The sequence below is a fragment of the Podarcis erhardii genome (genome assembly GCF_964252035.2).
Source record: "Podarcis erhardii genome assembly, chromosome: 6".
NCBI classification, from domain to species: domain Eukaryota; kingdom Metazoa; phylum Chordata; class Lepidosauria; order Squamata; family Lacertidae; genus Podarcis; species Podarcis erhardii.
In genome coordinates, this window is record NC_138510.1 from 15,057,048 (window position 1) to 15,069,808 (window position 12,761).

Sequence of the window (12,761 nt, forward strand, 5' to 3'; positions counted from 1 at the left end):
ATTGAGCGATCGGGGCAATGTGGGAAGGGGAGAAAGTGGGGCGAGCGAAGAAGGTGTGAGGCAGGCATGGGCAGTGCCAGATTTGCGTATAAGCTAAACAAGCTATAGCTTAGGGCCCCACTCTCTTGGGGGCCCCCAAAAAATTTAAAGGAAGAAAACCCTGGATGTACATTTCCAAAATATGAGATAAAAATGAATAAAACAAAATCTACATACAGCAACAGCTGCAAATGGCTTTAGATATATATTAGGTCCATAAATTACCATATAGCATATATTCAACACAAAAAACAGCGACAATTTGTTGTTGACAAAGGACAGCTGGACATATAAAGGGCCCCATTCCCTTCAGTAGCTTAGGGCCTCATCAAACCTAAATCTGGCCCTGGCCATGGGCAAAAGGAAGCGTAGTAACAGTGGTGGGGTGACCAGGGTGGGGCACGAGCTCCTCTCAAACATGGCAGTGCTCCTATTATTCTATTTTTCCTCTGCAGAGGTTGATGAAGCAGGAAGAAGGCTATATCTCAGTGGAAGTGCATCTGGGTTCAATCCCCAGAATCTCCAAATAAGACTGGGAAATGCTGCTGCCTGAACCTCTGGATTGCTGCTGATTTAGGAGCAAGAGGGGGTCTGTAGCACGACCCGGGCCTGTTTCAGGCGTAATAGCAACAAGGCCCCACACAGAAGACGGAGAGGCCTTCTCGATGGTTAATGGCAAGGTTAGTGTAAGTAGGTCACCGTTTAATGGTTTCCGATGAAACGTGAGCAAATGTGTCTTGTTAACACAGTGACTTATTTATGACTCAGCCCCATACTGTAAGTGTGAAGACATGTGCTGGCGGTATATGAATTAATATGGTTTGGATTTCGCTCAGAGCACGATTGCTCTAAGGTTCTAGCCTCGGGCTCTCTGGGCAGCCAATTGCTTTAAATTGCAAGCACAGCCGAGAGGTGAGGTGTCGGGTCAAAGCCAAGGATGAAGGGCAGGGAGAATTTTGCATACAACGGAGCAGTGTGCTGTAGCTCAGAGGAACAGATCCTGCTTTGATCACAGAAGGTCATGGGTTCAATTTGCCCCTACAGAGCTACTACCAGTCAGTGTCTAGACCAGGCACCCCCCAAACTCGGCCCTCCAAGTGTTTTTGGGACTACAATTCCCATCATCCCTGACCGCTGGTCCTGTTAGCTAAGGATGATGGGAGTTGTAGTCCCAAAACATCTGGAGGGCCGAGTTTGGGGATGCCTGGTGTAGACAGTACTGAGCGAGATAGACCAATGGTACAATTCAGTATAATTGGTGGCGATGGTCACAGAGGACAAGCCTGAAGAAACCATTTTGGGGAGCTGGCCCCAAACTGAAACAAATCCCTGTTCCCATTGTTCTTGGTAGATTTTCAACATGGCTTCCAAGAATTAGTAGTCCTGGGAAGTGGAGAACCAATGCAGAAAGAGAACATCAGCTTCCGTCTCTTGTCATGGGGATGTTTTTGGGGTGCCATAGATACAAGGGGACTAGCTGGATTTTTTGGCCTGGGTGACGCCACAGAAGGGTACCACTGAGGCTCCCAGCCTCTATGTGTGTGTACGCAAATGTGTGTGGGCAGGATTTATTTTAGGAGGGCAGGCTTTATGCTGGGGGGGGGGCAGAACCAAGCTATCTGCGACACAATTGGTCAGTTCAGTATTTTTATTTAGTTACTTGATTTGGGGAGGGCAGCTGCCCCCTCTGCCCATGGTGGCGTGTGCCAAACTGGGTCTCTGACCCAGGTGAAATAAAGCCTAGTTTTTCCCTGGTGGGGGGGGGGGCAGTGGACCCTGCTACTTAAAGCACCTGAGGTTCTGGCATGCTGCAGGAATGACCCTACCGTTAGGCAGGGTGCAGCAACCACCTCAGGCAGCAGATACTGAGGAGTGGTGAGAAGCTGTTGGGAGGACAGAGTTGTGTTCTCCTGTTTACAATGCTCTGTTCTCTGCCTGAAATGAGTATGTCCAGTTAACCAGAGAAGCTCCAAGACCTTTCATTGCCTGAGCCAGAGGATCCAAATATACCCCAACCATTTTAATGACGAATTTTTCCACATTCTCTGGATGGCTCCAGGATGTAATTATTGCGTATTGTACACACTTTCTCTGCATCATGTGCAATTTTAGTCAGCTCTATCTGGTCTCCTCTTTCTCAGCCTTTTCTCTAAGTGAAAAAGCTCCAATACGTTGCAGGCTTTCAAGTCTCTCCAGCCCTGTGATCAGTTTGGTTGCCATTTTTCTGAACTCTGTTCACGGATTGGTTTTTTTCTAGAAACATGGATGGAATTTGCCTAATGAACCCCATCAAGCGGAAGCCCCTTGCAAGGGCTTCTGCTTGTGCAAAAGGGCTTTCCCCCCTCTCTCCTCCCTCTGTGCCAACCACAGTTGGCTTGCCTGGGGGTGTGTGTCAGGAAAACCCCTAAAACTGAGCAGGTAGAAGGGGAGCATCATTCAGTCTGGAAAGCCGATATGCTTACACAGAGTATTTGTAATAGTGTGGCACTTAAGTCCACCCATAAACAACAATTTAAAAAATAATAAATTTCAAATTAGAACATTTCCCATTTTTTAAAAAATCAAACCTAGATTTCAAATTGGCATTGACAAATTTATGTCCCATTAATTCTCAGTGTCTATAAGTTGGGAATGAATTGGCATAGCATTGGTGGATGTGAGTGCCAACATTTTGCCTTAACTGCAAACAGTTGCTTTCGATTCCGTCGGTGTTCAGCTTTGCCGCAGAGGGATGGTGGAGGAACATCACCTGAGAGCCCGTTAAGAGTCACCTACCGGTAGTAAGTTTCCCTCTTTGCTCTCTAGCCCTAAGATAATTCACAACCTTTCAGCTGCTAAGCTTCTTAAATCACATTTGTTCTCTGTGATACAAGACTTTTCGTCTCATCCCCACCGGATTATCAAGTATTGTTGAAGCTGGGCATAGACTGTCAGGTGGCAAAAGTGTGAAGATTAAACAATCTTCTGGGAGCCTGTTCATGTTCAAAAAAGCCTTTTCATCAGCGAGAGCCAGTTTCCAAACAAACTTGGGAGACTGTTAGAAACTTGTTTAATACTATTTTTAAATCCCATTTTCCACGGAAGGCAATGAAAGTTCACACTTAACATTAAGAAAGACCATGCTTGGTGCTTCAGAATTTCCGTAGGCTTGCAAGTAATTTTGGGGGTTTTTTTCATGCCATTTCATTATGAGCCCTTAAAAAAAAAAATCACCTTGTACTTTTGCACATTTGGCATTGTTTGGTTCTCTAGGGAGAGAAGGAACAAGACCCTTTTAACTATTTGCAAGCAGCAAATCATAGCTACGAAGAATTATGGAGGAGCCATTCCCTTCTTTTTACAAGAGAACCCAAAGCTGTCTTTATCTCTGAGTAACAGGATTTGCCAAGTATTTTAGCAGCTTGTTCGCACTGCTATGGCTGAGCTTGCATCAGCAATTTTTTTTATTATTATACATGCCTTTCTTTAGACAGGTTTATTTCTCAGCTAAGGGTGGACAGAAATAATTTTGGACTAAATCTTAGCGCAAAGATAGGCATCATTTCTGGGGTTATTTTATCCCTAGTGCACTTGTCTGCTAAGAGCAAGGTAACGGTGGTTTGCTGCTGTTGCTGTTGCCGTTTGTTTTTTAAACTCACATGAAGAGACTGGATCTCTCTACAGTCTTTCTCTCCCCATGTCTCCAGCCAGCAATCTGTGGCTGTCACCAGGCTGTCACACAGCTCTACCCCCCCCCGAAAAAGCATTTTGGGACCCCATGCCAATACTGGTCCCAGTAGTTTTCTTCCCCTAGCTCCAGCCGCATTCCTCTCTAGCAGTGGAGGCCTGAACTTTATCCCCCAGGTATTGATATTGGGGTGGGGGTTGAGATCCTACCCTCTAACAACGTAACAAACCTATCCTATTAAACGTTTAAGCCAGGGGTAGGAAGCCTGACAGCCTCCTCCTCCTGCTGGACTCTAACTCCCATCAGCCCCTGCCAGCATGACCACTGGTCAGGAATGATGGGAGTTGTAGTCCAACAACATCCAGAGACCGCCTTGTCATGTGACTTCCCTGACCTACCTGCACATTACACAGAATGAGCTGGTTGCCCGAGGCAGTAGAATTCTGGACAGCACCACCTAAAAAAACTGTAGGTGGGAGTTTGCATTTTTTTAAAAAATGCACACTTATTTACACTACCATGTTATATATGTCTGCACTGAAGTAAGCCTTATTGAGATCAATGGGGCTCATTATCAGGCGAGTATGGGACTGCACCCTTAAAAAGAACATCTTCACATATAGTAAATATCAGGGGAAATATTATGAATACTAAAATAATACTATTAATAATTTTATTAATATTAATAATCTGACTGGATTGCCCCAGCCACTCTGGGTGGCTTCCAAAAGGTGTTGGTGGTGGTTGTTGTTACTTATACCGCTTTTCCCAGGGCATCCAACCATTATCTATTATATATTTTGCAAGTTTGTTTGTCTGTTCCCTATGCATTTAGGCAACTCTTAAGATAATTGTAACCAAATTTTGCATAATGGTTCCTGAGATCAAGAGCAGGTTTCTGTCTTAAGTTTGGATATAAATGGACCCCATTTTGAATGAAAATGGCAGGCTGAACCTTTCAAAACGGTACTGATTTTTTTTGGGGGGGGGGGTTGGGGGTTTCTTAGTTTTCCAAGCAATGTTGGGCATGTGGCTGCTAGTTATAATTAAAATGATATAATCAAATCATTATAAACTTTCAGACCACTCAAAACAATTCAGAACACACACAGGGAGATTCAAAAATACGGCATCTCATCTGTTCATCCCAGAATTCTACCACTCCAGTCTATCCCCTCATTCTACTTATGGCATAGATTGGCTCTCACATATTACCCAAAGTGCTGTAGGGTGACCCAGTGCTGTTGACAACAGCTGGACTTTAGCACATCACTTGTACCTGTTGTGCTAGATAGGAGTTTCCGGTGTGCTACGAAGTGTGCTAGCTGGCCACTGTGAATTAAATTTAACATTCCTTCTGATATTTGCCAGCCAGCCATACCTACATAGTTGGCCCATTGCTAACTGTCTTAGAAAACAGATCTCTCAATGAGTACCAAGCTCTTGGAACTCTGAACATTTGACTTGCATGTTGGTTGTGAGTTATTGTATGACAAACAATAAAATAAAATGCATACATTTATGGCATCCAAATATGAAAATGCGATTCCTAGGCTACAGAGAAATGCATACTTTATAATTTGAAGAGCTCAAAATTCTTTTTGAAAGATGTGCCATTTTAAGAGGTCCTCTTGCCCTCATTACAAGGGATGCGGGTGGTGCTGTGGGTTAAACCACAGAGCCTAGGACTTGCTGATCAGAAGGTTGGCGGTTCGAATCCCCACAACGGGTGAGCTCCCGGTGCTCGGTCCCTGATCCTGCTAACCTAGCAGTTCGAAAGCACGTCAAAGTGCAAGTAGATAAATAGGTACCACTCCGGTCGGTCACGACTGGACGTAATGGTCAGGGGTCCCTTTACCTTTACTTGCCCTCATTAATCATACTCTAATGTCTTGTAAGGGGCATGATGCAAGTTTTTACAGCAAAGAGTCATGCAGCAGCATAAAACGAATGCACATACCATGACATGAGCTTTCATTCAGCTTTTCACTCACTCAGTCTTGATGCCAAACATAGGAAGCTGCCTTACACCAAGTCAGATTAATGACCCCTCTGTCCTCACTGACTGGCAGTAGCTCTACAGAGTTTCAGGCAGAGGTCTCTCTCAGCCCTACCAGTGACGGAATACCAGGGATTGAACCTGAGACCTTCTGCATGCAAAGCCAGTACTTTGAATTGGGCCCAGAAACTAATTTGCAGCCAGGGCAGTCTGGCCAGGATTAGTGTAATATGCTCCTGTAGACTGTCTTGCCCGAGTGAGCAACCTGGCTGCTGAATTCTGCGCCAGCCATCTTCAGAGGCAGCGTTGCATTAATTTAACACACATGGCTTCCCCCAAAGAACCCTGGGAATTGTAGTTTCCCCATAACAAGCACTACAGTCACCAGCACCTTTAGCAAACTGAAGTACCCAGGATCCTTTGGAGGAAGGCTTGTGCTTTAAAGGTGTGTTGAATATATACTTTAAATGTATGGTGTGGGGGGTTCTTTTGTGGGGGAAGAAAGATACAGGACCTGCAGTCAGTTAAAGGGTGCCTTTCCAAGGAGCAAAAGGAACAGCTAGAGTTGAGCGGGATAAGGACAAGTGCAACTGGATCTGCAGGGGGACAGGTCGCTAGTGCAATATTTATCTACCCCCCCTTTCTTCCGCACCCGTCCTTTTTTTATTACTGAAAGGGCCATGATGCCTGTTGACTCATCACAACTGAACCTCTTTCGGGATTCTTTTCCCCTCCCCTCCCTTGCAAACGAAACCTAGCCGATGGAGGTTGCCCATCCGAAGAGCCTCGTTTGTACTGCTGCAATAGCCCTAGCCCCATACCCATTTCCCAGAAGGTAGGGATGCAGGTGGCACTGTGGGTTGAACCACAGAGCCTAGGACTTGCCGATCAGAAGGTCAGCGGTTTGAATCCCCGCGACGGGATGAGCTCCCGGTGCTTGGTCCCTGATCCTGCCAACCTAGCAGTTCGAAAGCACGTCAAAGTGCAAGTAGATAAATATGTACCACTCCGTCGGGAAGGTAAATGGCGTTTCCATGTGCTGCTCTGGTTCGCCAGAAGCGGCTTAGTCATGCTGGCCACATGACCTGGAAGCTTTACGCCGGCTCCCTCGGCCAATAAAGCAAGATGAGCGCCCAATCCCAGAGTCGGTCACGACTGGACCTAATGGTCAGGGGTCCCTTTACCTAAGCTCAAGGGAACTGACTTCTGAGAAGACAAGGATCGGATGTATAGGAGCCATGTCGCTCTAAGACACGCACAGGCTCGCTCACTCCAGCTTGGTCCCGATGGAAACCAGCTTCATTAACATAAACTAAGAAGAGGTGCAAACCCCCCCCCCACTTTGCAGAGGACCCCCAATTTCCGGGCATGGTCAGCTCTTGCAAACTGCTCACATCACTTAGCATCTATTAACTGTGCCTCCTTGACGCCGGGGGTGAGCGCTTGGAGCACCAGGAGCGGCTTAAGAAAGCCTCGTCCGCCGTTCACTAATAGGGACCTTATCGCTGCTCTACCGGCGAGGAGCCCATCTCCCTCTGTCGGTTCCTCGGAGAAGCACCTTCCGAAGGGGAAAAGCTCGGGGCGCGTTTGCCTTTAAGAGGCGGGGCGCGGAGCCTGGGAGGAGGGCGGGGCTGAAAGGCAAACTCCTCCTGCGATTGGGTAGCAGGCCCTGTCGCTCCCGCGCCTCCTCCCTCCCTCCGCCCACCTCCCCCGCCCGCCCTCGCCTCTTCCCTTACGGCTCCCTCCGCCCCCTCCCCTCGCTCTGCGCCGCTCGCGCCCCGCCCGCTGGAAAGGGCAGCACCAGTCTAGCGCTGACGTCACCCCGTCTGTCTGCTCTGCCCCCTCCTCTTTCCCCTATGAAACTGGATCTCCTTGGACTTGAATGAGGAGCAAAGGGCGGGGGCGGGGGGGGGGGTTGGAGGAGGAGGAGCAGCAGGAGGAGGAGGAGTGCGGGGGGGGGGAGAGGAGGAGGAGGAGGAGGGAGTTACTAAGATCTTGCCTGGGCAGCGAGAGAAAGAGGGAGGCACACACCGAGAGAAACAAAGTAGCAAGTCCCTTTCCCACCCGGCTCTGTCCGCGAACTTCTGGGGCTGGGGGGCAATGGAGGGGAGGGGGCCAGCCGCAGAGCTGAGAGCTGAGATCTCCTCTCTCTAGTGCTCCCCATTTCCCCCCTAAACTTGAATCCCTCCCCCCCGCACCCTGTGAAATTTATTTTTGGAGGGTGCGTGTCCCCCACCCCCATTCCTTCCTTCCTCTCCAAAGGGTTTTTTTTTAATCAATTATATTTGCCCCCCTCCCATTCCCCCCCCCACTACTACTCTTCTTCTTCTTCCGCCGCCGAACCCCTCGAAGGAAGATCCCGTCTTTATGTTGTGCTGCCCGGAGAGACCCCTGAAGTCTTCCCGTCCTTTGTTTCTCCGCTTCTTTTTTAAATGTATAACTTGATGGGTCTCAACAGCACAACCGGAGCCAGCCAGCCCAATGTCTCCTGTACATGCAACTGCAAACGGTCTTTGTTTCAGAGTATGGAGATCAGTAAGTACTTCTTTCCCATTCCGTAGCTCTCTTTGTGTATTTGCATGTGTGCAAAAACTCTCCTCCTGTCGCCTTGTTTGGGGCCGGAGAGAGAAGCGGCGTCTCGGGCTCTCCTCGCTCGCCTTTGCTGGGTTCCCAAACGCGGCGCCTTCTCTGCGCTTTGGGCGATTATTTCATTTCGCGCTGCAAAAAAAAAAAAAAATCGAAGGGTTGGGTTGTAGTTGTTGTGTTTTTTGAAAACAAGGTATTTTAAGACTTGCGGGTATGTTCTGTTTCCCCACTGTGTGTGTGTGTGTGTGTGTGTGTGTGTGTGTGTGTGTGTTCGGGTGCCCCAAAGTTTTATTTTCCTTTATTCAGTTGCAAAAAAAGACACCCCCCCCCTTGTAACGTGGCTCCCTGCAAATTTTCCAGCTTCCCAAAAATGCGATTTGGAGACCCTCTCCCAGGGACCTCAAAAGAGTTGCTTTCTCGAGTCCGGGAGTTCGCTGGCTTTGGGCTTCTTTTCTCCCGGATCTGAACTTCAACTCGACATCTTTTCCTCTCGTCTTAACGTTGCCCTTCTCCTTTGGCCGGCGGCGGGGCGGGACGGTGCGAGGCTCCCGGGGAGGGGAAGGGGACGGGGACACCGGCTGGATGGGGTGAGGAGGGGGGTGGGCGGCGAGAGCCCCGAAAGGAGACCCGGGGGGAAGTCGGTGCAATATTGATCCGCGCGTTCCGCCTGCGTAAAGCCCACCTCCAGAGTGGTGCGGACGGCGGAGCAGCCTCTTCTCCGGCTTTGGCGGCGGCGCGGCCGGGTCTCCCCTTCGGAGAGAGGCGAAGGGGGCCGGGGAGGAGCGAAGCGGCCGCGCGATCCCAGCCAGTGAGCTCCATCGCCCCTAGGAGCTTTTGTCTGCTTCCTAAGCCAGACGGTGAAACAGCCTGTTCAGGCTATTTAAAGCACATGCTCGGCTGGAGAATCCAGCGAGCAACCCCGGGAGCCCTTTCCTCCCAGAACAACACACCGACGCGCTCCGCTTTCTTATGACCGCCGTGGCTGCCCTGCGGTTTATTGCCCTGCTGCAATCCGCTGCAGATCGGGACCCCTTTTCTCTCTCCACCCCCACCCCCCAAAAGCAATCACACACACGCTCCTCACATCCCAGTTTCTCTTCTCCAACCCCCCTAAAGCTTTGAGCCCGTTTCCTTCCTCCGGTTGCATTTGTGCATTTGGCACCCGCCTTTTGCAACGATTCGGAAGGCTCTTTCGGGAGACCCTTTGAAAAGGAAGGAAGGAAAAACATGATTAGACCGTATCATAATGGAGGGCCGGTCAAAGCGGGCTGAGCATTGTGGCTAAATAGAGCTCCCGTGTCGAATAGCAGTCTACCTCTGGCAACCAGGTGCTTGTGTTCTGCATGCGAGTTTGCGGGTAACTGTACGTGGCTGGAAACAGAATACTGGGGAAGGGGGGGGGTGTTGTTTAAGATGGACCTTTTTGGTCTGATCCAGCAGGACGCAGAACTCTCATATACCGGCTCCAAAATGTTTAATCGGCTGCTGTGATGCCTTTTGAACCACAGCAGAGGACGGTGGTGAATTAGCAACGTTAGTGGAACGGTGCAGCGGCACACCCCGCCATGAAATTACAGGATAATAGTTCAGCAATTAAGTTGTCTCATCACCTAGTCGTGTGTGTGTGTGTGTGTGTGTGTCTGTCTGTGTGGTAAGAATGCAAATGTTATGTCCAGCGAACTAGAATTTGTGCCTATAAATAGTAATCGCTAGGTCTGAGAAGTAGATTACAGCTCTGTCTAGCCTTTAGAAAGGGTAAGTCAGACAAAGTTGCCCCCCCACACTCCCTGAGTGTCTCTGTCTATAAAGTGCATATAAAGCTGGCCAACTAAATGTATTGTCTAAGAGGTAGTGATACCAAATGAAATAGCATGATTTCTGCCCCTGTATTTATGGACTAGGTACCTTAAAGTATCTCAGAGAGAGAGAGAGAGAGATGGCAGTTTTCAGAAGAATCTTTTTATTATGTGCCTGGGTGGGAGAAACGAACTAAATCACTAAGCAGTAAAATACAGTCTGGGATTGTCCTTACCACTCTGCAATGTTACACTCAAGAGCTAAACTCTCTAATGTTGAGAGACTCCCAGGTCCAGAATATTTTTGACAGTTCCACTTTTCTGATGATTACCACCTCCCCCTCTGTTGTTGTTTTTTTGGGGCAAGTGTTTATATATATATAATCACAGAACTTGTTCAGAAGATCAAAGCAGCACATGATCCTGATATCCTCATTACTGGTGAATGTGCCTGTGCCCTTGGTGGTAAGCTAGCTAGACTCCCAGACAGCGCAGGTCATTTTCCTAATAATGATTGTGGGAGGGGTCTTTCTCCTCCTACTGGAGGTGTAGGCTGAAACGGTTTCCGTAAATTAAAAAGATCAATGTCCATAGAAAATTTGATTATCTCTCTTAATACCGCAGCAATTAAGATGGATTCTCCACCGCCCACCTCCCAAATCTCATTCCTGATCTTTAAACTGGGGGTTTGGACTATTCACCTGCTGGAAAATTCCCACCTCATAAAAAAATATGTGTGGGACTTAAGTCTACTGTGTAACAGGATGCCAGATTCCCATGTCCCTCAATGCATGGTGGTTGTTTCTTCTTCTTCTTTCTGTCTCAGATTCATCACTTTTATTTTCAGTCCCTTACTCTCAGCTAATCAGCCATAATGATGTTTTGGCTGACATGGAGGCAGTCTTGTTAATTTAGTTGTCTGATGCTCCAAATAGAGTTCATTTCTCACCTCTGAAGTAGTGATACTCAGGGCAATTCGACCTGCAAGGGTTAGCATCAGTACTAACTGCATTCAAAATACAAAATATATACATTCTTTAGTTCTTTAGAGGCCAAAGTGAAATGAGGAAGGGAATATCCCAGCAAACTTATTTTGATGGGCAGTTTCTTTAAAAACGTTTTGTAGGAATTAAATCACCTGTGACATTTTCTCCTTTTTGTTGTTTGTTATTAACCCTAGTCTGGCTCAAAAGGAAAAGTCTTATTTTAAAAACTTATCATGTTCTATCTAGATATTCAGACTGTTCAGAAACCCGACAGTTCTATGTGTCGTGGATTTATTTATTTTTTAGGGCTAGAATCTGCTTTAATTTTAAACTGTATGGGACTTTGGGAGTTATTGGCAAAATATAAGTGGGCTGCAGTTTGTACATACTGTATTCCATGCTTGCTTGGGAGTAAGCCCCATCAAAATCATTTAGACCTACTTCCAAGTATCTTGCATCAATCTTAAAATCTCGTAAAGCATGTTACAGTGGTCAGGCTATGGTCTTCCTAACAAAGCGAATTTCCATTTTTATAACAAAACATACAGCTGTATGGAAGGTAATGGGACCACTACCTATTAATGCCAATATATTAGAATACCTGGCTTTTTCTGCTATTTCTGGGCTCCTAACAGCAGCATATACTACTTGAGAGTTTAACTGATTAGGTCTGAAAATTCTTAAGCTATATTTTGCTATTTTGAGAAACCTGGCATGCTTCTCTGCACTTGGAACTCAAACAGGACTTAAACATTGGTTCCATATAAAACCAAACATTCGTATATTTTAGTACAAAGCTGATTTGCCTGGTTATCCTAACATTATTATTACTGAATCTAATCTATCCTGATTTGGGCAAACTCCATACTGCAGATAATATGGGTAGTTTTTTGTGATTCTCTCATTTGACACAAAAAATGAATGGACTTCCAAACCCATCTTCCCCACCCTACATCTGAGAAAGTAAAACTTTTTATTTTAATTGATAGTCACTGGAAAAAGTATAGAAATAGGTATAACAAAAAAAAATGGGGGGATAAGTATCTGCTCTCAACATTCTGCTGGAAGAGAAAGTCTCGTATGACACACAGGAAAAGTTTCCTGTTTGGAACAATTTGTTCTCTTTCAAATGATTCCTTGGCACTTTGAAGACAGAGCTCAGTTTACAATGTTATTCAATATATGAATTTTCAATATTCCTTTTGCTTTTTGTAGAGGTGAATTAGTCTGTGGGTAAAAAGCTATGAATAATGAGGTAGGGATCCGTTAAGGAGTATCTGCTTTACTCAACAGTACTATGCACTTATTTGAGAGTAACCCCTATGAATAACCAGTGGGACCTCTGGGGAATAAAAGTCAATAGAGTTGAGCTGCACATTGGCTCTCTTAAGAAGAGTGCAACCACTTACTCAGAAGTGAGCCTCACTGACTTCAATGGGACTTACTCCCAGGTAAGTATGAACAAGAAGCACTGCCTGCTTCTAACACAGCTTGCTAAATCACAATGACGGTATCATCTGATATTGTGGAACCCAAGCTATTAAAAACCTTTAACTCTTCTTGAACTAGTGATTAATGTGAGGTGTCTCTTTAGGGACTGAAATACCTACCCCAGGAGAGGATTTTTGTACCTGTCGTCTTCCACCTGTTCGATGTTTGAATGCATGTAGTCATTGGTACCATTTCTT

General features: G+C 46.7%; 1 protein-coding gene across 3 annotated transcripts in view; it reads left to right on the forward strand.

Moving 5' to 3' along the window:
* Window positions 1-482: 482 nt before the first annotated feature.
* PMEPA1 (prostate transmembrane protein, androgen induced 1) overlaps window positions 483-12,761 on the forward strand; it is an 85,363-nt gene continuing 73,084 nt past the window's right edge. Inside the window, exon 1 of one of the 3 annotated variants that reach the window (XM_081868090.1) lies at window positions 483-719. Coding sequence is in view for 2 of the 3 variants with exons in the window: in XM_081868088.1 (XP_081724214.1) it covers window positions 8,138-8,240 (103 nt within the window). In the remaining variant the exon portion in view is untranslated. Of the gene's footprint in view, window positions 720-7,632; window positions 8,241-12,761 lie in introns of those variants that run through there. The other 2 variants (XM_081868088.1, XM_081868087.1) reach the window with 2 other exon arrangements.